The sequence below is a fragment of the Pristiophorus japonicus genome, chromosome 16 (assembly GCF_044704955.1).
Source record: "Pristiophorus japonicus isolate sPriJap1 chromosome 16, sPriJap1.hap1, whole genome shotgun sequence".
Taxonomy (NCBI): domain Eukaryota; kingdom Metazoa; phylum Chordata; class Chondrichthyes; family Pristiophoridae; genus Pristiophorus; species Pristiophorus japonicus.
The window spans coordinates 89378316-89405578 of NC_091992.1; the positions used below are offsets into that span (position 1 = coordinate 89378316).

Here is a 27263-nt window from a genome sequence, read left to right on the forward strand (position 1 = left end):
TGACCAATTTGATTTGTCCAATCAATATGGAGGTTAAAATCACCCATGATTATTGCTGTTTGAGAGCGTAGGTATCCACTTCGAAACAGAAAACAAGCTTGATTTGTAAATATGGCAAAATAAGTCCATATCTTTTGTAATGCATAATCATGCAAGTTACGTATGATAATTGTTTATTATAATTACTTCTTCATTAAGGAGGGAGAAGTATAATATATATAGCTCCACCCAGTGGACTACTGTGGTAATGCAGCCATTATTGTTTACAACAATAAAGAGGAAACAGGTCACCTGACTGTTTCTTGTGTGTTTGTGAGGTCGTACAGAAGATATCACAGTAAGGACAGCCTTATAACTCTCAGACTTTCTTGCGGTCTTTAGTTCTCTGTTTTGCCATAGGTAAGCGAGGAATAATAGAGATTTTGTGCCAAGTTATCCCACGCAATTTAACATCACAAAATATATTTCCAAGAATTTGATGAGAAAAATTTCAAGGATTTTAGACTTCAATTTTCTCACCTTTGAAAAGACAGACCAGTCCATATATTTTTTTAAGGTTAGTCTTTATGTTGCATTTCTGTATCTTTTTTTATACATTATTGAATTTGTAAATGGATCTAAAAGTAGAGCCTGTATGATTTATTTGGTAGTGCACTGGTTCCTGACTTTGGAGGTGATGGGAATACCTGGCATGGATCCCACATATTGGATATCAGGGGTTTATGGTTAAACTTGGTATCAGGGAATAATAATGTCAGTTTCAGGTCATAAGGACACTCAGTCTGCTCATGGAAGTCTTGCTGTGAACACAAAAATAGTGCTGGAAACAACAGTACAGGGGTACTATAATGTACTGTGTTTCAGTCCAAGGGATTTTCCATCTCACTTCTTATAGTTTCAAAAGTGGGGTTGATGGCAGTATTGCCATCTGAGGAATTCCCAACCCTCTGCCTGCATTGCTGTCAAGAAGGTTGCACTGTTGCTATGGAGATGGCAAAATTGGGCTTGGTCCTTGCTCCCAGCTCTTGGACATGGCCCTCACACTCATAATTGAAGAAACCGGAGTAAAAAGCTGGTCTCATCACTGCATAAAACAAAAATAGCCTTATACATATATAAATATCTAAATCATATCATGAGAAGGCAGGAATTGACAATTACATTTTTGTGAAGAACTTAAAGCATCTTTAGTTGTGTTCGGCAATCAAAGTATCAGTGCCCACTGTTAAAAACAAAAGCTGCCGAAGTGAGTGAGTAAAGGAAGCATGCATGGGCATAAAGTTCCCTTGTCTGTGCACTTTTCAGTGAAGGGAAGAAGGATTTGTTTGCACTACAATGAATATGTGATAAATGTAAATGGCATGAGCACCAGTCAATGGAACATCAAGCCACAGAGAATATGTGCTACTGACACTGTGAGCATGAAATGGCTCCATTGACTAAATTAAGGAACAATTAGCTTTATGGCATGGAAAATTGCTGTAGTAGATCTGCATGTTTTTAAAAAATCATTTTGTACAAGTTTTCACAGGTCCGGAATACCGAATACATGCGGGGAGAAATTCGGAATTGCCCTGTTTGGGTACTTAATTTTTCCCAGATTTTAAAAAATTAACGGCAGGCGCTAATGATTCTCAGCTTTCTCTAAATGGGTGTCAGTGCTCCAGGAAGGAAGTGGAGCGCTAAATTAAGCGCGACCACTTTCTTTGGAATGCTAAATCACGCAGGAGGGCTGGTAACGGTGCAGCGCTGCTGGGATCCAAGGCGCCTTCCCTCCCTTAAAGGGAAGGGCCATTGCTGAAGACTCGGCATTGGAAGGGTACCTCATTACCAATGGCAGCCGTGATCCTGCCCGATCAGCCCCAAGCACTCTAACAGAGTGCAGGGCTAATCGATTGCGGGCGAAGGAAAGTCTCAATAATGGACCTTTGGCATTAGCAAAAAAATGGTTTCCATGCACCAACATCCCCAAGCCTCCCTAACAACGCCTCCTGTAGCTGTCGGTGTTTTCGCCCGGCAATGCTGCAGGTGGCGGAACCGGGTGTGGGGCGCTACCGGGGCGATGATGTCACAATCTCCGGGCACTAGGGCTTACTACCACCGCAAACATCCAGATCAATTTAGCGTGCGTCGTTATCTCTTTAGGTAGAGATGTTCAGCGTCAGGAGGGTTATGGGGTTGGAGGAGGTTGGGGGTGGGGGGCGCGGAATGCAGCCATGGAGGGATTTAAAAACAAGGATGAGAAGGCATTGCTGAACAGGGAGCCAACGTAGGTCAGCTAGCACAGGGGTGCTGGGTGAAAGTGACTTGGTGTGAGTTAGGACAGGCAGCGGAGTTCTGGATGAGCTTACGTTTACGGAGGGTGTAAGATGGGAGTCTGGCCAGGAGTGCATTGGAATAGTCAAGTCGGGTGCATTCCTAGATAAGCTTCCACATTTCTCCGCTCTCTTTCCCCCCGACCCCATCATGTCTTTTATATTTGGATGTTTTCCAAAAAAAAGGAAAACAATGTAAATCCACTTCATATTTAACTGAACATAAAATCTAGTAAAGTTTGCACTGCCCGGTTACCATCTTCAGCTATACAGATGAGATGAATTGATCTAAAGTGAGCTAATTAAGTATCACAATCGATGGGTTAACTATTCTCTTTCCAATCAAATTGTTTTCTGGTGCTGACTCCCATCTCCTGGTGCCTTGTAGGCATTGTTTAGCTGCTTTTTGGCTTTTTGTGCTGCTTTTAGAATCTTACAGAACAGACATAGGCCATTCGGCCCATCGAGTTCTGTGCCAAGTTAGTGCCATGATGCCCGACAGATGGGTCTGACTCTGCTGGCGGCGACCTCAAGGTAACCTTGGTGGATTTGGCATGGCTAGTGAACAGAAGGCCCTGCTCACAAATGGGTCTTCTAAGTTGCTGCCCTTAGAAAATATGGCAAGTTTATTGTGGCTAGGTCACCGGCCGTATAAAACCTGTGCATTGGGTGAAGGCGTCACCAACATGGCAGAAAAACAATATAACAGCAGTGTTTAACATTTTTATATAGAGTGTAGCTAACTGCAGACATACACGCCTGTTGGTTGCACTCCGTTGCATGAAAATGAATCATAATTCTGTGAAAATGTGGATTCACGATTCTGCCACGGAGAATAGAGTTGGTTTCAATGATGTAAATATGGAGGATCTGGTCCCATCTATGTGATCTCTGTATAAAAACAGAGGCCAGCTCACCTCTGGGGCCCGGCTCCCCAGTCCGAGGTTAAAAGTGGGAGAACAGCACAAGGTGGTCACTTTGCCAAAATTGAGTGCATTTATAGCGCATGTGTAAAACTGCCTCAACAATTCAGACAATGCAGGTGCTTCATTTTAGCTTTAGGCTTGTGTCAGGAGGCTATTTAACGGCTGGAAGTATCACAGCCTAGTCTAGCCAGTCATCATACTGCTGGATACAATGGGAACAATAACCAATTCTATCCCCCATAGCGCAGACTGGATGCCCGTGAGTTGAATTTCTCCTCCTCCGAGTCCTTGCCAGCAAATATCGGAAAGTAATGGGCTCAATGAAATCAATGGACCATAAATTGCAGGTAATACACCCGTGATTTTTGAATACACACTATATAGAATGACATTAAATTTACAGGTCAGAAATAGGCCATTTGTTCCAACTGGTCTATGCTGGTGTCACACAAGCCTCCTCTCATCTTACTTCATCTAACCCTATCAGCATATCCTTCCATTCCTTTCTCCATGTACATATCTAGCCTCCCCTTAACTGCATCTAATCTATTCGCCTTAACCATTCCATGCGGTAGCAAGTTCCACGTTCTAACCACTCTCTCGGTAAATAAACTTCTGCTGAATTTCTTATTGGATTTATTAGTGACTATCTTATATTTATGACCCCTAGTTTTGAACTCCTCTACAAGCGTAAACATCTTCGCCGTGTCCACCCTATCAAACCCCTTCATAATTTAAAAACCCTCTTTCAGTCACCCCTCAGCCTTTTTGTTCCAGAGAAAAGAGCCCCAACTTGTTCAGTCTATCCTGATAGTGAAAACCTCTTAGATCTGGCTTAATTCTTGTAAATCTTTTTTGCACCTTCCCCAATGCCTCCATATCCTTTTTAGCAACAGCAACAAGTGAGCACTCAGACAATCTACCGTACATTTTTGGGTAAAAGCAGCACACCAGGTTACAACAGTAAGAGCCAATTCTCTGGAAGCCAAGTTAAATCATTTTTCTTTTAATTCATTAGCAGTTTTCTCAATAATATCTCAAAATTTTAGCACTACCTATGCTAATCTGTTAGAACTAAACAAATAGATAAGCAACTACATTTTTCCAAGTAATCCTAAACCATTTCATACATTTGAAACTCAAAAATAAGTCCTGCAAAAGCTGCCTCAACTCTTACCTTAATTGCTTGCACCACTGACAATATAGCTCAAAAAGATAACTATTTATACATTTTCCCCCATATCTCATCTTTTATATTTGAATGTAAAAAAAGAGAAACAAAATATCAATCCACTTCCTATTTAACTGAACGCAAAAGCTAGTAAAGTTTGTAGCTTCAACTATTTATTTGAGATGAATCAATCCTCAAGTGTGCTAATTAAGGATCACTATCAATGGATTAACTATTCTCTTTCCAATCAAATTGTTTCCTGGTGCTGACTCCTATCTCCTGCAGTCTTGCAGGCAACCGTTTAGCTGCTTTTTGTGCTGGTTTTCTGCCATATTAGTGCCGTGACTCCTGACTAGTGGGTCTTACACAGCTGGCGGAAATCCCAAAGTAAACTTGGTGGATTTGGTACGGTCAGTCATAAATCTGAGATAATCCCAGTCACATTGTCACAACCTGGAAGGCCAGCACTTTCAACAAGGACAAGCACTAATCCTTCTGAATATTGCACCTCCAAGGAATTAGGTTGACACAATATCTATGCAAATACCATTCCCGCTGCAAAAGAACAACATCCGTATCACCCAGAAACAATTGTGGAAGTGAGGAGTGAGGTGGAGGAAGCCTTGTGGCGGGAGAGTGTTCAAGTTGTTGAAAGCACAAATGCCAATCTGAACACCGTAAGCTTAGTTTTCTTGTGTGTGAAATGGAGCCCAGAAAAAAAAACAGTGGACTACCAGAAACAGGAGGGAAACACCATCATCACCACAATGCATGATTTTAAAAATAGGAAAATATTTCAGTGCTCCTTACAGCAACATGCAGCTGCCGAGGGGAAAACGTTACAATGCTTAAGGATGCAACTTTGGACAATGTTACAAAATAATAATTTCCGGCACACTCAATCACTGTGGCATAAATATTACACTATAGCTCCACCAATTGAAGGTAGCCTATAATCACAAGAACATTGCAAAATCACTTCAGATCAAAATGTTTTGCGAATGGATGTGGAAATGTTCTGAAGTGGCCATTAAATAAAAGCATACAACATACTCAGATTGGGAACGAATTGCTCTATTGACAGAAACATATTAGGAGAATACACACAGTCCAGATTGCTGGCAGATTGCAAGATTGAAATTCTCGGGCTGATAAGGAGCAGGTCGTTCAATTCAATTGTCTGAATAACTGTTTGAATTATTACAACTATTATTAATCTTGCCATTTATGTATTTGCAGTCCATACCTTAGCTCTTTCCAGATTTTTCCTTTGCTCGTGGAATGCAGCTGGACTCTTTAGAGCTGGAAAAATAAACAAAACAAATCCAACCCGATTAGCAGGAAGATCAATAACTCTAATTCCAGTTTGTAAAATTCCCCTTAATTACACATAAATATATGCTTGCTGCAGTCAATCTCACAGGATGCTGTGTTCAATTCCATGATGCCACAACTTGTTTCATTGACAGAAGCTGAAATTAGACCTCTTCCTAGACATAATATAATAATTATATATAGTCAGTGCTAAATTATACTTGTAATCACAATGATATCGTGCCATTGCGACAAAATCCATCCATGGATACATGGTGCACACTATGACGGCATTAATGATTGTATCCTTTACTTATTCTAAAGTGCATTCTGCCATGTTTAATCAAAGTCTGGGAATGAGCAACATACATTCGATTTCCTACTCCTTCACAACTTACCTGCTGAAATTCATCCTGCAATATTTAACAAATATAACTTCAGGTAATTAAGGCACTGTGTTTTAAGTGAAAAACAAGTGCGTGTGCTTGTTTCAGATATTGAATTATTAAAATGAGAAAACAGTTTTCTAATCTGGGACATTCAATTTACAGTCAAATTCTGGAGGGGGAAATCACTGCGGAAAAATGCACCGATTCATTTATGCTGCACTTAATGTGAACAGCAGCACTTTGCATGCACACTCCAAGGGATAATCTACTCCAAACATTGCTCTTGAAGAATTGGCTGTTCTTAACTTATGGGCTGAAGGGTGAGGTCGAGGTCAAGTCGATGTCACATCCCGGCCCACTTAATTGAAATCAGGCCGGTTACTCAAAAACAACCATAGTACACATCAGAGAAGCTTGCTGTGTAATTAAACGATGTGATCAGTGATCTTGGCTTGCGGTAACACAGAGGTTAAATTGTATTTAGAAATTCCCCTTCCAGCATTTAATCACATTTTAACACTAAGAAAGTGCCTGTTCTTTACTAAGCAGAGTGAATTGTATCCTTCTGCAATGATACTGAGAGCACGTCCAGTGTATATGGCTCCAAACACGCAAAGAAAGGCACCTCCTCCAAACAGAATGGTTACTTTTAATGTAAGAGTCCTTTGCTGATGTGATCCTTATCCTTTCACCTGTCAGCTGTGAAATCGCACAAACTGAGCTACAAGGATTTAACTGCAGCAAAATTATCTCTGCTGTCTTTTTTTGTTACTGATGGCTATCTTTCAATTTTGATAATTTTTTTATGAAGCTGCACCTGGTTTATGTATAGCTCATCCGCGTACAGTGTCACAAATGTCAATTGTGATCATTTAAAGTGAAAATAAAGACGGCAATGCAAACAAAACTGTCGTGGGACATTAGTCTATATTGCGAATCAGGGGCATGAGGCCTCGTTTGTTTATTACTGGCCAGCTGCAGGCGTCGGGCGTGGCCCCGAGCGGCAGCTCGACAGGCCCGGGAAGCAGGAAGATTGGATGGCCGAGGTGGTCAGCAGAGTCTGGGGGTGGAAGAGGTAATCGGGAGGGGGAGAAGGGTGGCCGGCAACTATCTGCTGATTTAGTGTGGAGCTGGGAGGCGCAGGAGTAATCCTCACGGCTCCACAGCACGAGAAGTAAAATAGTAACAACGTATCTTTTGGGAGGCAGCTTCCCTTTAAGGACCACTGGTTTGACTGCCAAATGCCTGAGAATACTGCACATCGCAGGCTGTTATCAGTCTCTGAGGAATCTTGCAAAGGGGGCTTTAAAGAGGCAATAGGCCTTCTATTTTCATATGCAGAGTGATTAACACCCGTTTCAGGCACGGGCCCTAGACGCCTGTGTAGGTGCCATTACCAATAGGCTGGTCAGCCCGATGTCTGCTGCTTTCCTCCTGCAGTTGCTCACTTCTGATCAGTCCTATGCGCACTGATCTCATCCTGCACGTTCCCACTGGTAGAGTCAACAACAACTTGCATTTATATAGCGCCTTTAACATAATAAAGCATCCCAAGGCGCTTTACAGGAGCATAATCAAACAAGCTTTGACACCTAGCCATATAAGGAGATAGTAGGGCAGGTGGCCAACATTTTTAGGGAGCATCTTAAAGGAGGAGGAGGAAGTGAAGAGGCAGAGGTGTTTCAGGAAGGAATTCCAAGCCACAACCATATAATGTTACTCCATTATAACTGTACAATGGTACTACTGTGTGACGTCCAAAATCTGCAAACCTCAGGACCGAGGCCGTTCCGGATATTTCCGGATTTCGGAACGTCTTTTCCTGGGCCGAGGGGGAGGCAAGGTCGGACCGCCGAGGTAAGAGGGCGAGGTTGAGCTGCCAAAATCCGGGGCGAGGTCGAGCCGCCGAGGTAAGGGGGGTGGGGGGGGGTAGGCGAAGTCAGGCCGCCGAGGTAAAGGGGGGCGGGGGGGGGGGGGGGGGGAAAGGAGGCCGAGCCACCGAGGTAAGGCGGGGGTGGGGGTGGGGGAAAAGAGCTCAGGTTGTCAAGGCCGAGCCGCTAAGGCAAAGGAGTCGGGATTTCGGAACATTTTTCGATTTCCGGACGGCCCCGCCACAGATCAGCCCAGTGTCCGGATTCCAGAACATTCCGAATTTCGGAACTCCGGATTTTGGACACTCAACCTGTATATTATAGGCATACAATGTTACTGTATTAGTATATAAAACCATCCGGCATCACTATATAGCAAGTATATAATGTTGCTATACAACCATTCAATATGACAACCATACTATGATAGTATAGTAAAGCCACAGAATATTAATATATTACAAGGTATTCCATTATAACCATATAATATTGTTATATTACAATCATATATTATTACCATAAAATATTATATTGTAACTATACATTGCTATTTTGTTACCAAATAATATCACTATATTATATTACATTGGTACAATATTGCAAACCATACAAGATCTGCAGATCTGCGTATGTTTTGTGCACAGGTGTTAGTGAACAAGATGGGAGATTTTCCACTTTGGCACTCCTGATGCACACTGGAAGTGCTATCAGGAACTTTTACGCTCCCAATCTATGGTTTTCCACCCATTAATTTTAATGGGAAGAAATAGCGCAGTTTCCCTATACTTGTTCCTGCCATGTAACGAAAGCACCACAATGGAAAATCGTCGACTGTGTAATGTAATCTATCACTGCATTATGCAGCAAAGTCACAATGATAGAAACAGTGGTAATTGTCCATAATTGATAGATAAGTCAGGAGAAAATTGGGACTTAGCATCAATTTACTTAAATTTAGAACTTGCTTGTAGTAGATTTTCATACACTGGCATAGATCTTGACTTTGTCAAGAGAAGTCGATGGAAATAAAAATTGGGAAAAATCAGGAGAGATGTAAAACTGGTTGCCGACTAGCTATCACCATTTTCCATACCTTGGGAGCCTACTGTCCCACAAGGGCAGACATCAATGATGAGGTCCAACACCGGCTTCAATGTCCCAGTGCAGCCTTTGGTTGCCTGAGGAAGAGAGTGTTTGAAGATCAGGACCTCAAACCCGGCACCAAGCTCATGGTCTACAGAGCAGTGGTGATACCCGCCCGCCTATATGGCTCAGAGACATGGACTATGTACAGCAGAAGCACCACCAATGCTGCCTCCGCAAGATCCTGCAAATCCATGGGCAAGGTAGGTGCACCAACGTCAGTGTCCTCGCTCAGGCCAATATCCCCAGCATCGAAGCACTGACCACGCTCAATCCGCTGGATAGGCCACATCACCCACATGCCTGACACAAGACTCCCAAAACAAGCGCTCTACTCGGAGCTCCGACGCAGCAAGCGAGCCCCAGGTGGGCAGAGGAAACGCTTCAAGGATACCCTCAAAGCCTCCTTGAAAAAATATAACATCCCCACCAATACCTGGGAATCTCTGGCCCATGACCATCCAAAGTGAAGGAAAAGCTTCCGGGAAGGCGCTGAGTACCTTGAGTCTCTTCGCCGAGAGCAGGCTGAAGCCAAGCGTCGACAGCGGAAGGAGCGCGCGGCAACCCAGGCACCCTACCCACCTGTTCCTTCAACAACCATCTGCCCCACCTATAACAGAGAGTGTAGGTCCCGCATTGAACTCTTCTGTCACCTGCGAACTCATTTCTCGTGTGGAAGCAAGTCATCCTCGACTCCAAGAGGTTGCCTATGATGATGACCCGTTTTACACATCATATAAAGTCAAGAACTGTCCATTTGTCTGTGGCATCTGAGCACATTACTTTTCTGACTAGATCCTGTTTGTTTTACTTTCTGCACTGGAAACGAAGTGTCCACCATTTATCCGGATCCTTAGAAACATCCCATAGCACGTCAAACAGAAGAATTATATTTTTGTTTGAAGTTCAGTGACTGTTGTTATGCAGGAGCCATTTTGCACACAGCAAGATAGTACAAACAGCACTGAGATGAATGACCGGTTATTTATTTTAGAGGTGTTGATTGAGGGAGGAAGGTTGGTCAGTTCAGCATGAGTGCTCCCAGTTCTTTTTTGAATAGTGCCAGGAGATTTTTAATGTCCAATGTCCACTTGAACCCCCAGAATTGGTAGATGGGGCCTATGTTTAACTATACAGTGCTGCCTTAGTACCACACATGAGTGTCAGTTGCAATGACGTACAGTGGTGGCATGAGAAGCCACAAACTTCAGACTCAGGGATGACACTTACTGAGCCATGCTGACACTGCCTCACTGAGAAGAGGTGGCACAACAGTATACAGTTAATGAAAATGTTCATAACAGAAGTTATATGTAGATAAAAGTTCAAACAGAGCTATCTCTAGGTTCATTGGGCTCAATTTTTCCCAACGCCGTTTCTTGGCGTATTGTCAGAGTTATGCCCGTTTTTTTTGGCCGCAACTATTCCCCCCCAAAAAAGTAGCAAGTTTCTCCGTTCTATTTTATGGTGCTGCGCAACCTGTCCTTTAGCTTCAGGGGGTGGAGCCTAATGTCAGCGTAAAAAAAAACAATGCCTCCCCCTTCTGCACACGCACAAAAGAAAAGACATTTTTGATGTGATTGCTATGGGCGCACATGCCCAGTACAGCTCCCTGTTTGCATTCGGAAATTTTTAAAGAGCCAGTTGTGTGTGAGAACTTTAATTCTCATTGGAAAAATCGGAGCTGCAATACAAGGTGCAACGCGGCTCAAGGACCAAGAATTTCTTACAGGATGAAGTGGAAGCACTAGTTAATTGAGGCCAGATGGCACGAGCTGGACACCAGCAGAGGTCACATAAAAGTTTCACCAAAAGAAATAAAGAAATGTTGGAACCAACTTGCAGAAGATTACTGTGCAATGGTGACCACCCCGAGGTCTGGAGGCCAGTGCAAAAAGTGGCAGGACCTTGGTCAAGTAGTTAGTGTAAGTAATATTTTCATTTAGTCAATGGAATTGCAATTATAAATGTAACCAGCTGTATATGTCCCACCCAGCAGAAAGACACCCGCTCTAAAAAGTTATGTTTTCATCTTTGCAGAGGAAGGTGGCACACAACACATGGGAAAGAACTGGAACAGGAGGAGGCCCGGCAAATCTGCACCCACTTACATCCTTGCTTTGATGGGTCCTGCCTGGAGAAAAGCAACCACTACTGCACAAGCTGGACCCACACTCGAAGGAGAGGGTAAGTTCTGAAAATTACACAGTCTGGCTTTGCTAAATGTTAAGCACGGCGCGGGCTAGTCATGCTTCAGTTCATGGGGATGTCTCCATCAGCTACGCTTCAGTTGATGCAATGTGCTATCATTCATCGTGGTCCTTCAAATCAGCCTGCTGCCTGCGCTGTGTGAGCCTACTCATGCCACTCTGCCCCCTTCTCTGCTGCTAACCATTTGTCTGTTCTATTATATTTTGTAGAATTTGAAGCCACTCCTGAGGATGCCGAAGAAAATTCAGACACGGATGAGCCTGAAGAGGAGAACATCTTCCAATCTCACCTTCCAGACCAAGAGCATGGGGGTGAGGGTTAGGGGGAAGGGGAGGTGATGGATAAAGCCCCCACTGTTGTACTTACTTTGGAGGAGGTGCAGGTGCCACCCATTGGGCTTCCAGCCCCTTTTCCTGAGTGGTACGAGTGTTGCTGGGACATTCCATGGTTTCCCACAGTCCGCGGTTGTGGGTCCCAGTGGGATGCAGCGTGCCACACCCAGCGTGAGGAGGGGAAGGAGAGCTCGACAGCACTCTCCTAAGGTGCAGGATCTAACAGATGTGGTTCACATGATGGCAATGAGTGCGGAGAGCATTGACTTTACACGATCACTCCTGGACATCATCTGAGGTGGGTGATGAAATATCGGGATTGTCGGGAGAAGTGACAACACTCTCACGAGAAATGGGAACACTGTCCGGGCACATGAGGGAGGGAATGTCAGAGTTAGCTGTTGCAATAAGCAAACACTCCCAGACCCCGCGCCCAATGACAGAATCAACTGCCACCCCCATTCCAATCCCCAGACCAGCCTCTGAAGAGGCCCAAGTCAGGCCTTCCACATTACCACTTGCGCCCACCCCCCCCGCAATCAAGAAGTGCGCATTACCCAAGATGTTGGAAAGAATAAGCTTGGTAGCAACCCGAGAAATTCTGCGCCACTGCCTGCAGGCAGGGGTGGAGTCACCAAGAACAAGCGCAGCGGGCAGTCTTAGAATAAGGTTGAGGACAGTTGGGTGCAGCCTTTCTTTGCTGCTGCTGCTGTTGTTATTATTATTTTTGCTGTTACTGTTGTAACTGTTCTCAAATTAAAAATTTTTTGTAAGTTATGTAAATTTACAAGTTTAAAAGCTTGTAATTGATCTTAAAGTTTTTAAGTGATCTTAACTGGAAACTTTAATGTTTGATACAAGAATATTTTTATTAAAGTTAAGTACAAACAAATGATTGTTAAACTTTTGAATAAAATATATTTTACATTATAACTGAATCATTTACATTATTAACACAACTTTTTGAAGTAAGCAAGAATCATTTCCATCATTTGTTCCATTACCGTAACACATTACGGGCCCGAATTTGATGAAGGCCCCTGCCCGCCCAAGTGCCGCCGAGGTCCCTGACAGTTCTTTGGGCGGTGTTTTCATCACCCAGGTCCCTTGAAGGCCGGCGGACGGCAAGTCTGTGACATATATCGCCAATCTGGGTGGCAGCAGGCGGAAGCTCTCATTCTCGGCGGCAAAGCGGTTGCTGCCCAAGTGCCGCTGAGGATGGGGTCGGCCCACGGAAGGTCGAAGACCTGAAAATTAAAATCATCCGATGGATTTTTTTTTGCTGATGATCTTCAGGGGACATCATTGAGGTAAGTCGCTGTGAAAAAAAATGTTTAAAAAAGTTTACTAACCTTTTTTTCAGGATCTTCATATGTAGCGTCAGGGACAGACCAGCCTCCAACCAGCGGTCCACCCCGTTCTGGAGCCGACTCCTGCCCACACCAATCTGGCATCTCGATGGGTGGGAGTCCACTTATGCCATTTGGCCGTCCGCTGGCACATCCTAGTGGCTCTCCCCTCCTGCATGCTCGAGCCCAATTTGAAAGTGGCACTGGGCAGAACTTCACGAGAAATGTCGGTAGCAGTGGGTGGCAGTCGCCGGTGAGTCCATCAAATTCGGGTCCAATGAACAGGTCCAAACAGTAAACATGGTCCATTAGGAATAGTTGCCACTTAGCCTTCCTCCGCCGTCGTGCTCCAGGTTCAGGTAGTTGCATGGCTTCCTCGTCCTCCTCCTCCTCGTCATCTGCATCTTCCTCATCATTATCATCAGCCACTCTCACCTCAGGTGGGTCTTCTACTACCAGCTGCTGCTGCCTCATGATGGCTAAGTTATGCAGCATGCAGCGTACAGCAATGAACTGACCAACAATCTCAGGGGAGTATTGCAAGTAGCCTCCAGAATGGTCCAGGCATCGGAAACGCTGTTTCAAGATGTCAATGGTCCTCTCTATTATGCTGCGCATTGCAATGTGCAACATATTGTATTCCCGGTCAGCTCTGCCCTTCTGGCTGCTGCTGAAACATGGCAGATATAGTGCTCTCGCGTAACATGAATGAATCATGGATGTTCCCAGGGTATCTTGCATCAACTGACATAGTATGATGCATGTCGTCACACACAAGCTGCACATTAATGGAGTGGAAGCCTTTTCTGTTCCTGTACATCTTGGAATCCTCCAAATGTGCTCGCAAGGCTATGTGGGTAAAATCAATGCAGCTCTGTACATTTGGGAATCCAGCAATCCTGGAGAAGCTCATAGCCCAGTCACACATTGCCTGGCCGGTCATGGGGAGTTTTATGTAGTCATTCCTCCGGGCATATAGTGCAGCAGTCACCTGCCAAATGCAGATCTGTGTTGCATGTTGAGAAATGGCGCACACATCCCCAGATGTGGCCTGGAACGATCCAGCTGCATGGAATGAAAGTGCAGCTGTAACCTTCACTTCTCCTGATGGTTCTAGGTTGCAGGTCTGCTTTTACTAACTCACAGATCTCAGTTACAACTTCTTTGTGGAAACGCAGCCTTCTGACACAGTCTGCATCACTCAGGTGGCAGGTACGAACGGCTGTCTCGATATACCTGACATGGATAAGGCCTCCTGCCCGTCATCCTACGTGCTCGGAGGTTCCTCATGCGATGATGTCGAATCAATTGTCTCCTCCGCAGCACCATCATGCAGAAGACTTGCACAAGATATGGCATTGTCAGTATTGTCCCCATGATTAAATTGTACCTTTGCGTGAAGCTCAAAATGGCAGGCAGGACAAAGTTCTTTGTTCTCGCTCTCCCCAAGGCCAATGCCCTATTATGGACCACACCCAGGTCTGAGCAGGCGCAATGATCGGGAAACCCCCGCTCCACCACCCCCTCGGGCTTGATTTGATTCATAGTGTAAGGCTTCTCGTGCCTTCCACAGGCCCCCACCCGACGCCGGCTTCTTTTCAAGCCGAGACCCGAGCCCGTGTCTGGGTGAGGGACCGATTCTGCCGGCTGACGCTCCGACCCTCGAGCCCGGTTTGGAGACTTTCAGTGGTGGCGTGTCAGTTTAAAAAAAAATCAAACTTAAAGAATCCATTAAAGTTCCATTTCCTGCATTTTAAGTTTTAAAAATTTAAGCTTATTTATGCATATTTATGTGTTCTTGACTCCCTCCAAAACTTTGCATAAAAACAATGCCAATTTTTTAATGTGCACTGGTTTTCTTTAAGTGCCCAGAAGGTTTTTTGGGAGTGGCCACATACGCCATCCTCGGAGAAATTTAAATTGGCCAAACTTGCATAAATGTGAAAAACTGGCGCACACATCAGGTTACACGCCCTAGGACGCAAAAAATAACGAACCAAAAAAATTGTAACTAACTGAGTTATGCTGGTGCACAAAGATTGGGGAAACTTGGATTTTTAAATTTAGGCCAAAAAAAGCGGTGGGCGCCAGAAAAACGCCGCAAATCACTGGGGAAAATTGAGCCCTATAATTTGGCCATTTGATATTATCCGTTGAAGAGAAGTGAAATAGCTACTGGGTAGCCTGATCCACTGACCTTTCAGGTTAAGGCTCGATAGAGAGTATCATTCCTTTAATATTTAACAATCACTGCAATCACATGCTCAAACTCCTGTTATCCTATACGGTGTGAGCACAAAGTGGCCAATGCCATACCGTACCCTGTCAGTTTCTAGCACAGCTGCAATCTTCTGTCAATGTTAACCGAGTAGTTTACTCTTTGTATAGTTCTGATCGGTACAAGGTTTTTAAATCTAAAAACCTCTACCTTAGGATTCAATAAGAAAACACACAAATTAGATGCTTAGGCTGTTGAAAGTGACGTCACCTCAGGTATTTAAAACTGTACTGTCCTTCTTACACATTTATATCATCAACAGTTGGATACCTAATGAAAATCATGGTACACCTTAAGTACACAGGAGGACTTTGCAGCCCTGAATTTGCAGTCAGTATGTCGGCGTACTCTCAGAATACACTGTCGTACCGCCTTTGAAATTGACCGCAAGTTTGGGATTTCCAAGCACCTGCACTAAATCCCAAACTTGCGATGTCACGTTCCGAATAGAAAGATGATCCGCTGCGACTTTCAAATCCTTGATGCTGGCGAAAAGTTGGGCTAATTGCCCACCATCATCATCATAGGCAGCCCCTCGGAATCGAGGAAGACTTGCTTCCAGTCTAAAAATGAATCCTTAGGTGGCTGAATAGTGTAATTCGAGAACCACAATCCCTGTCACAGATGGGACAGATAGTCGTTGAGGGTAAGGGAGGGTGGGACAGATTTGCCACACGCTCTTTCCGCTGTCTGCGCTTGATTTCTGCATGCTCTCGGCGATGAGACTCGAGGTGCTCAGCGCCCTCCCAGATGCACTTCCTCCACTTAGGGCGGTCTTTGGCCAGGGACTCCCAGGTGTCAGTGGGGATGTTGAACTTTATCAGGGAGGCTTTGAGGGTGTCCTTGTAACATTTCCTCTGCCCACCTTTGGCTCATTTGCCGTGAAGGAGCTCCGAGTAGAGCACTTGCTTTGGGAGTCTCGTGTCTGGCATGCGAACAATGTGGCTTGCCCAGCGGAGCTGATCGAGTGTGGTCAGTGCTTCAATGCTGGGGATGTTGGCTTGGTCGAGGACACTAACGTTGGTGCCTTTGTCCTCCCAGGGGATTTGTCGGATCTTGCGGAGACATCGTTGGTGGTATTTCTCCAGCGACTTGAGGTAACTGCCCACCAACTGTGCATCAATTACACGAGAAAATTTTACGACTGGAGCCTTTTTGCACAGCGTAAGTGGGGGTGGGGGCAGTGAAAATTGCAATTTCAGGTTTATGGAAATGTGTTGGTGTAAGCTTGCAAGAAAACATTTGTTGGAAGAAAAATAAATCTAAGAGTGAAAACCAGCCAGTATTTATAGTGAGGCTGTCAGGTTGCTACGCTTAACTCTGCTGTCGGCTGCATTCCAATTGACCTGTATCTTCCTTTAATCAAACAGGGCTGTCTATGCTTCCTGATTGGCTAGTGAAAGTAGCACCACCGCACGTGATCCCAGGTACACTTACGCTCAATGGTGTGATCTGGAGATCCATGGGCCACTTTGCTGCGCACAACCCTGCAGCGTTTCCAAGCACATTTTCGTTTGGGGCTTTACACCGGCTAAGTGCGGATTTTGAGCGGAGTTCAGCGGAGCGCTCCTTCGCCACGCTGCTAACCACAACTTCAGGGCCTTCTGATTCCTTGCAAGCACCTCTTGTGTTGGACTTGCATGTCTGGCATTGTCATCGATATTGTGAATTAAAGACCTTTCTTTCAAAAAGGTTACAGGTGTTTTGTTGCACATCAGTTCACTCCTCTGCTTTTGCAGGATCACTTTGCTATTTTGGACTGCCTGTGACTGAAATTTCGAAGACATCCCCTCACGATACAGAACAGGAATTGACAATATACTATGGTGGATTTATAGTTTGCAAAAAGGACCTTTGCAATGTTATAACATCAGTCCCAGCTGATACCTTTCCAAGTGCTCACTTATATCTGTCCCTGATGATGGATTCTAGCTATTTTTATCACCACTAAATTTAAACATACAGGCTTGCAGTTACATGGTTTATCCCTACCTCCTTTTTTGAATAAAAGTGTAATATTTCCTCCTTTCTGGCACTATTCTCAAACCCAGTGAGCATTGGAAGATTATAACCAATTTCTTTAAATACATTTGGGTGAAACCATCTGGACCTGGAATTTGTCTGGCTTCAATTCCATCAATTTATCCAATATTATTTTGCTTTCTTCGTTGATCTCTAAGTTTCTGCCCTTCACTAATCTCTACTCTTTCATGTACCTCTGATACTGTATCTTCCTTCTCCACTTTAAAGGCCGATGTGAAATATTCATTTAGAATTTCCATTGTGTCGGTTTCCTCTATTTGGCAAGTTTCATTTGACTCAATGGTAGCACACGCTTCCCCATCAGAAGGACATGAGCTTCAATGCAGTACTGAGATCCCATTCGCTGCTTTAGATTTAAAAGATTCCATAGCTCTTTTTAGAAAAAAAGGAGTAGGGAAGTGTCTCAGTGTCCTGGCCAATAATCCCATTAATTTTTTTCCGGCTGCGTGGCCCACTTAGAATACCGTGCACGTGCGGTTTTTCCTACGTAAAGGCCAGTGAACTGGCTGCGTGGGAGCTGCAGAGCGATGCAGCTTAAAAGGAACATTGGTGCTGGCCAGCACTGATCTCTCAACCAGACTGGGGCTGAATTTGCAGTCGGAGGCTTCCCGTGGGCGGATGCCTCCGACCAGCCAAAAATCTACGCACTTTCCTCCTGCCTCAGGATTCAAAGACTTGTGCTCCTGGGCCCCTCAGCCCAACCAATCAAAGACAGGAATCCACATTCATGCTTATGGGGGTTCCATATGTACGGAAAGCCCATAAGCATAAATGGGGATCACATAAAAATCATCTAGACATCAAATAATTTGTTTTTAAATTTCTATTTTAAATTAATTAAAAACAAAAATGTAATTTTTTGAAAAATAAAATTTACATGTTTTAACGGGGCTAAAAAAATAACCGTACCTTAATGCACAGGGTTCTTAATGTATAAATAATTGATAAAATTTTATTTTTATGTTTTTGTAAACTTTTACCAGGCGTAAGGATTTCACGGGCATTCGCTGGGCAGAATAGCCCATGTCCGCGCACAGAGGCCCTTTTCTCGAGATGCGGATGATCTGTCAAAAGAATTCTTGACAGATCGTAAGTTCTGGGCGCATGCCTAAACCCAGAACTTGCACGGCCCCTATGGCCCAATAACTAATCATTTATCTCATTGCTGCTTGAAAGACTTTGCTGTCTGCAAACTGGATGTCAAGTTTACCTATGTATCAGTACTGCACTTTAATAGTAATTTACTGACTATGAAGCATTTCGGGATGTCGTGAGACTGTGCAAGGCACTCTATAAATAGAAGTTTGTCTTGCTTTCAGTCATATCTAAATCTGTTTTAATGCATCCATCTCCTTCTTTGCCCCTCTCCTTTTCTTGCTGTAATTATAACATAAATGCTATTACAAATATTCTGGATTCTGGGGAGATCCCAGCGGATTGGAAAACCACAAATGTTTAAAAAAGGAGGCAGACAGAAAGCAGGAAACTATTAGCCTAACATCTGTCATTAAGGAAGCAGTAGCGGGACATTTGGAAAAGCATAATTCAATCAAGCAGATTCAGCATGGTTTTATGAAAGGGAAATCATGTTTGACAAATTTGCTGAACTTCTTTGAGGATGTAACGAGCAGGGTGGATAAGGGGGAACCAGTGGATGTGGTGTATTTGGATTTCCAAAAGGCATTTGATAAAGTGCCACATAAGAGGTTACTGCACAAGATAAAAGCTCACGGGGTTCGGGGTAATATACTAATATGGATAGAGGATTGGCTAACTAACAGAAAACAGAGAGTTGGGATAAACAGGTCACTTTTTGATTGGCAAACAGTGACTAGTGGGGTGCCACAGGGATCGGTGCTGGGGCCTCAACTATTTACAATCTATATTAATGACTTGGATGAAGGGACGAGTGTAATGTAGCCAAGTTTGCTGATGACACAAAGATGGGTGGAAAAGCAGATTGTGAGGAGTCAAGAAATCTGCAAAGGGATATAGACAGGCGAAGTGAGTGGGCAAAAACTTGGCAGATGGAGTATAATGTGGGAAAATGTGAGGCTAGCCACTTTGGCAGAAAAAATAGAAAATCAGATTATAATTAAAATGGAGAAAAATTGCAAAGTGCTTCAGTACAGAGGGACCTGGGGATACTTGTGCATGAAACACAAAAAGTTAGTATGCAGGTACAGCAAGTAGTCAGGAAGGCAAATGGAATGTTGATCTTTATTGCACGGGGATAGAGTATAAAAGCAGAGAAGTCCTGCTACAACTGTACAGGTTATTGGTGAGGCCACACCTGGAGTACTGCATGCAGTTTTGGTCTCCGTATTTAAGTAAGGATATACTTGCATTGGAGGCTGTTCAGAGAAGGTTCACTAAGTTGATTCCGGAGATGAAAAGGTTGACTTATGAATAGGTTGGGTCTCTACTCATTGGAGATCGGAAGAATGAGAGGTGATCTTATCGAAATGTACAAGATAATGAGAGGGCTGGACAAGATGGATGCAGAGAGTATATTTCCACTCATGGGGAAACTAAAACCAGGGGGCATAGTCTCAGAATAAGGGGCCGCCCATTTAAAATTGAAGTGAGGAGGAATTTCTTTGCTCAGAGGGTTGTAAATCTGTGGCATTCACTGCCCCATAGAGCTGTGGAGGCTGGGTCTTTGAATATATTTAAGACAGAGATAGATAGATTTTTGAGTGATAAGGGAATAAAGGGTTATAGGGAACAGGCAGGGAAGTGGAACTGAGTCCATGATCAGATCAGCCATGATCTTATTAAATGGCGGAGCAGGCTCAAGGGGTTAAATGGCCTACTCCTGCTCCTAGTTCTTGTGTATCATTAAGGCCATGTCGAAACTTTTTTTTTTAAAGCATGCTTCTTTTTGCTTTTCTTATTATTTTCTAGGTCTCCTTTCGAAGAGCCTTTGCCACTGAGATTGGGAGCTCCCGCCTTCTCCCGCCCAGTTTGATGGTGTACATTGCTTGTTTGCCACCGGCCCAACTTTTAAATTATTTTTCATCAATTTCCCGCCCAAAGTGCCGCCTGGTGTCTCGGTGGCCATCGGCAGCCTTTTGGGCGGCACTTGCCCGTCACCAAGTTCAGCCCCCAGGTATTGTCTGCTCCTCTGTTTGAGTAAAGACACACTGCTTTAGCAAGCTTGAATGCATACAATAAATCTACGCTCTTTCTTTTTGGTGGGTGTATATCTTTCCCAATCTATAGGAGGGTAAAATCTTCCAATTATTACAATTTTTTCTTCTTACAGGCCTCTCTCATCTGCATACACATTCATTTTCTTCCCTTAAGTCATTACAGTCAAAAGGTCTGTAATATATTCCAACCAGCATTTTGTATCCTTAGCTCTTCCTATAGTAATTTCATCTGCTGATTACACTCGTTTCGATCCCTTCTTTATACTGCCATGATGGAGCAATGTTATTAATACTACTACCCCTCCCCTCGTTTCCCATTTTCATTAGCCAGTACTTTTAACCTGTAATTGTACAGTTCAAATAGAATGGTTTCATGAGAATGGAGGCATGAAATGTAATCCATTTGCTCTGCCAAGGTTCATTTCAAGGCTTCCGTGAGCAATTCTGCAATGAAAGCTGTCACGAGGCGAGAATGGTTCATAAAGTGTGATGCCTGTCTGGTCTTGTCTCTCATTGAAAGGGGTTTTGAACTTGCTGAGCCTTTTTAATGTTAACACTTGCCATCTGTTGGGTTGCTTAATGCAATGCTTGTTAACCCAAAAAAAGTGCAGATTGTTGGGCATATTTTCAAATGTTCATGCAATTATAGAATGCTGCAGCACAGAAACAGCTCACCTGTCCCATCAAGTCTGCCCTCATGGATTTTTTCACCTGAGCCACTTCGTGTAATCCCACTCTCCTGCTGGCTCCCTACATTTAATACTCCCCCTTTTAACGCGATTAATTCCTTTCTAAAATAACTCATGAACTCTGCTTCAGTAGCATCTGATGCTCCGACAAGTCAGGTCACCCTGAACAGTTTTACTGCAGACATATGTTCAATCCACTTGAATAATCTTTTGGTATTTTGGTATCGTTTACTGCAGGACAGCTGAGCATGGTACTTGGAGCTTTTACTCAAAACTCTTTAGTACTCAATCTTTTTGGAGATTGCAGCTCAGCAAAGTGTTCCACACAGCAGCATGTAACTGAAATTATTTGCTTATCACTCATCATTACAAAAGTCAACAAACAGCCAATAGGGAACAGAAGAGTGTCCCTGTGAATCCTAGTGGAGCGAATAGAATGAAATTGTGGCTCCAGACCTTGGTCCATTAAAAACAACATTTGTAAAAGTCCCAATCTCACAAAATTGTCCTATTTCTATTAATCTTATTTCAAAAATATCTTCTGTGCATCAAAACGCGAGAGTTCTATATTGACCCTTAAGAGTCAGGACAAAGTGGAATGGAAGGCGGATAGGTGGGCCACTGTGTTGATTACTCGCATAATGAGGTCTTCATCTTGGACATGCTTTCAGGGAGGTAGTAAGCAAAGGCTTGTCCTTTCCCACAAGGAGAGAAAGTCTTTGAGCTGACAAGTAGCCTTGTTGTTACTGTACATCTCCAACCGGTGGCTTATGAGTCAAAAAAAAAGCTCAAGTTGCCCCTATTGGCTGAGAAATAGTGCAGGGCATGGGAAAAACACAAAAGGTAGAACAAATGTCAAACATGTGTGGAAGAGGAAGAAAGGAAAAAGAATGTAGCTCAACGAAGAATGAGCCAGCTTCCTCTGAGTTGACTTTCAGTTTCTTTTTGTTAATCCCTAATAACCTACAAAATTATTAAGAAGAGGAAGCTTTTACAAATGCAGTAAGTAACTCTGCAAGGAGATACCGATGCTCCTATATTGCTGCAAACCCATATCCCAAAATTCCTTGGCTTGTGATTCTGGCTGGTTATGCGGGGATTGTGTCCAACAGCGCCCTCCCGCACTGGCCCTGCTAGAGTTTGTGAAGTCAGGTGGTTGGCATCTCATTGGCATGAGGCATTGGGACAAAGCCACTACATTGGGTCCATCTCTGGAGACCACCTGCCTCAAGCCATTGGAAATGTAAATGTCGGCCTCTGTCTGCCCTGGGGGGGGGGGGGGGGGAAATGGTGTGCCCAGGCACCCCCACCCATAGCTTATATTCACCCAGAAGTTACTAATAATCATTAAAATTCAAAATTGAGGAAAAGAATATAAACAATTTATTCATTCTTGTTCTATTGACCTTTTCCTGACTTTTTCCTCTCTATCCTAATTATTTATTTTAATGTAATGATATCACAGTCTATTCAGTCCTATCCATGTTAACCTTAATTTCATTACTTTAAAATCTATTACAGAGGATATACAGCACAGAAACACATTCTGCCCAACCAGTCCATGCCGGTGTTTATGCTCCACTCGAGTCTCATCCTGTCTTTCCTCATCTAAATCGAACAGCATAACCCTTCTCCCTCATATGCTTTTAATATACTTTAAAATCTTTTTCAGTATTTGTTTCTTCTACTTTATTGTCGTTACCATCCATTTTGGATGTTGGCACAACTTCGGAAACACTCGCATTTGACTGGCTCAACACCAGCTCCAAATGCTCTTCATTTCAGTCAAACAATTGGCAAAACAATCCAAGATAGACAGGATCATGATACTGTCAAATCTTAAGACACATTTTTCCGTTTTGAGCAGAAAATAGCTGCTGGTCAAAGAGTACCTTTCTTGGCAGTCCCAGAACATCATGTCTGGATGAGGAAACTTGCCCAAAGCGTGCAAAGTGCTATAGAAATCCACCTAGATGAAGAGTTAACAGATAAGTATTTTCTCCTTGCAGGAAAGGTCCTTGCTTAAAAAAAGCAACTCTAATAAATATTTACCTCAATGAAAGCAAATAGACTAATGTGTTTGCACTTTGATTTCAGACTCAAAATGCTACTATTGAAGAACAGGCTGCTTTACTACGAACCACCAATTCAAAAATGTACTGACAATGTAATATCACGTATCCACTGCTGTCCATACCTTCCTCTCATATCCCTGTCCTGCTATTAAGCGTGCATTGGCATTTTACACCATTATTTTAATGAAAATGAGCTAAGTTGTGAAGATATTTTGGATGTTTAAGCAGTCCTTCACTTTGGAAAAAAAAATGCATAGTCACTTTGACCTCATCAGCTGTCTATGCTTGATCTGGACAGATCTTCAGCGTTGCACTGTAGCGTTTCAGGAAGCACTGTTGAGACACAGTAAACATTTGTGAATGGATGTCTCTGCTGCCCTGCATTTGTGCGGGGTCACATTGCTTTAGTAAACAAACTGCAGGATTAACAGTTGATTTCAGGCAATTGATATGGAATCATCAACTGAATTGCCCTGTAAACATGACAGCCACAGCGATGGCCTGTTTTCTCTTTCTAATTTATTATTTTTTAGCTTTGCTTCCCAATTTCCACTTTGCCCAAGTCATGTAGCTTCCCTGACTGAGTACGAAGTAGGGATTGACTTGCAGATGCCCCTCTCCTGCCTGGGACTGTTTTACTATGTTAAAGGCGCTATATAAATAAAAGTTATTATTATAACTCGGCCTCTGATATTCTCCATGTCTGTGCAGGCCTCTTACCTTTTCGACGTGCTCGAACTGGAAACTCACCGCGTGGCACTGTCTCACCTGAACCTACCTCTTGGTGCAGCCTGTTGCTCTCCCAACATCCGTGAAGGTTTAAAACCTGGGCTCGGATCTTGAAAACACCACCAGAAATTTACACGGTTAAGGATCAGTTGCAAGTTAGGTGGCTTTGAATTACTGACAGACATCTCAAATAGGTCACTGGAGCGCCAAAATTGACAAAATTTAGAATGAAACTACTATAAGGGATCTGTCATACATCTGAGGTTACAAGATTCACGAGAATAGGAAGCCGCATCTCCATCCACTTCCTGCTATGAAAAACTTGTAGTTGAGGGTGTAATCTCACAATGACTCTAAAGTGAGAAACACTACAAGGTTATTTGGATGATTTGTAAATAGCAATTCTAAAAATTGATTTAATGCTGCAATATCATTTAAAGGGATATAAATAATGCAATTTAATTTATCCGATGGCTGAGTGGGTAAAGGCAAGATCTGATATGAAGCTATACAGACCAGAAGGTCCTAGCTACAATAGTTTGCATGCGCCGAATTTGTGATCTCAGTGGGGTTCTCGGGGTATACATCAGTCTGCTTTCCCACATCCGATTGCTATACAGCGCTTGCTATGGGAAAGTGTGCATGTAGTTTCTTTTGTGATTCTCTCCACAATCAAATATCTGTTTTCATTCACACATGAAGAACAGTTGGCTGTGTGAGGTTGTGGAGGGCTGAAGGGGCCTGTGGAATCATATCCTAGCATGAATCAGAGCCTTCAGAGAGGAGCCAAGAAAAAGGGAGACAATTGGGGAAAAGTTTCAATTCAATTTCATACATAATTAATGTCCAACATTACAACAGTGACACCACTTCAAAATGTACTTCATTGGCTGTAAAGCGTTTTGGGATGACCTGAAGTCATGAAAGGTGCTATATAAATGCAAGTCTATCTTTCTTTGTAATGTAGTCTGGACTTTTCATTGAAGTATATATTTTGTGACTGCTCTATACAGTACATGTCCTGGTAGTTTAACGGGGAATTATATATCAGTCTAGGGAAGAATATTTATCAGATACTGTTAATCTAAGGGAGATTTTCAGCTCACCTATTGATGGGCATGTATCCGATTCCCCAGTGATCTAGCAGCAAGCATCCAATATAGTGAGGAGTGAGCTAATGATAGGCATGAATCTAATTACCCAGTAACCTTGTAGTGGGTTTTACTAACTCCCTTGAGATCCAGTGGAAATTACTACCAACTCCCCAGTGGCTGGGAGTTGGGAATGTAACAGGCATGTATGGAAGTCCATTGATGAGCATGTAACAGTTTGAAGTGTGGTGCTGGGAGCAGAGGTGCTTTCTAACCCATTCCTGGATTGTCCAGTAATTACTTTCCCCGGGATGTTTATTTCGATTTCAGATTTGGAACCTTTGAATTTCATAAGGTGTGATTGGAATTTAAAAGACCCTTGTATATAGTCAGAAATATTGTAACTTTTGGAGATTTGCAACGCAACAAGTGCTCTTCAAGATGCCAGTTAGATACTTTAAATTAATGACTCACTGCAAATGCTCACCCTTGTTTACATTATAATTCTTAAATAGAAAGCCATTCAGTGACTTTGTTCCATCTGCAGTCATTATATTCACAAAGTGAATTGGTGTTTAAGTTACTTGCTGTTTGACTTTCAAATGATATTTTGCTCTCGTTTATTGCTATTTAATTAGGTCAAGTGTTGTGCAAAATCTTGTTCAGTTCACACATACGCATTTCTTCTTAAATAAAGCTCTTTGGATAAACACCCGGCTGAGGGTTCTGACAGTCCTTTCACACCCTGCCATGTTCATCAAAGGTCAGATAATGGCCTTGCAGTTGTTTATTTGGCGACTGATCTAAATATAACGCAACTACTGTTGGATCTCAGTGCAGAGGGAATTCCTTGCATTACATGGATCAGTTCATTCGCTTCCCTGAACTTAGGTATACATTTTAACATGCTAGATACTGCTCCATTGTACTCAAAGCTCAATACCCTTAGAAATATTAGATTCAAAATTATAAACATGGCAAAGGTACGCACTGTAGATCTCTACAAAAGAGATTATAGTTCAGTATTTCTTTTTAGCACAGACACTGACACCGTGATGTTATAAAGCAAGCTCTTCCCTATTGTTTATCAACATGTCCTGTGAGGACACAAGTCAAACCACAAGCATCCTCTTTGTGTTGGTTTAGGTGAAACTAGAGCAACATCACTTTGGAAAATCTAAAATCTCATGATTATTTAATGATATTTATTTTAGAAAAATGGTGCTCCAATCTGAAACATTTTGAATGAAAATAATCCTGTTCAGATTTTGATACCTCTGTGAATCTAGTCATGCCAATCAGAGAGAGAAACAGTTAACGTTTCAGGCTGATGACCTTTCCTCAGATCGACTTGAAACATTAACTCTGCATCTCCACTGATGCTGCCTGACCTGTTGAGTATTTCCAGCATTTTCTGTTTTTATCTCAGAATTCCAGTAGCCACAGTATTTTGCTTTTGTATCAATGCTCTTCATTGTGACTAATTGACTCAGGGGCCTAGAAATTGGTTCGTGTTGCACCCGTTTTATATGCATAAAACAGGCACCTAAAGGCCCAATATGGTGGGCGGTGTGCGCATGCTCATTCTGGGCCAGGAGCATACCGGCCGTATTGGTTAGGGCTCCCCTGTAGGCGTCCAGGATGTGTGCATCAACCAGGTGCCAAGCCTTATTCAAATGCAAATTGGAAGCCTAACATGTCCTTCAGGCCCCCTTTGCAAAATCTGATTTGCCGCAGTCAATTACCAGTCGATTTAAAAGCTATTGGACTAGAAGTTTCAAAAAATTACCGCGGGCGAAAAATTCTACAAAAAAAGGAAAAAATTCCACCCGGTGGGAAAAAATGCACCTTGCACCCCGATTCTCAGTGGAAAACACTATCCTGGACTAATTGGGCGGAACTTACTAAAATTTAGACCGAGGCTGCGGGTTGGGCCTAGGGAGGGAGGAAAACACTAAAAATATTTTTTTCGAAATACAAAAAATAAATAATAATACATTCTCAGGACCCTTTTACACATAATCGCTGAAAAAGAAAGTAAAAGGAAACTTTAACTTACCTTTTTTTGCAGGGCTTCATACTCACCACCCAGCTGGTTTCTCGTGGACGTTTTTTAAAAACTTACCTACAGGTCATCGCTGGGATAAAACTCCGGCGGTCTGCTCCCGAAATTGCCGGCGGA

General features: G+C 43.1%; 1 protein-coding gene across 10 annotated transcripts in view; it reads right to left on the bottom strand.

Moving 5' to 3' along the window:
• The window catches only part of myocd (myocardin), a 144497-nt gene that overhangs the window by 99883 nt on the left and 17351 nt on the right, over positions 1 to 27263 (bottom strand). For 6 of the 10 annotated variants that reach the window (XM_070857550.1, XM_070857552.1, XM_070857556.1 and 3 more), the window contains one exon: positions 5659 to 5714. In XM_070857550.1, coding sequence (XP_070713651.1) covers positions 5659 to 5714 — 56 coding nt within the window. Of the gene's footprint in view, positions 1 to 5658; positions 5715 to 23078; positions 23174 to 24039; positions 24100 to 27263 lie in introns of those variants that run through there. The other 4 variants (XM_070857548.1, XM_070857551.1, XM_070857553.1 and 1 more) reach the window with 3 other exon arrangements.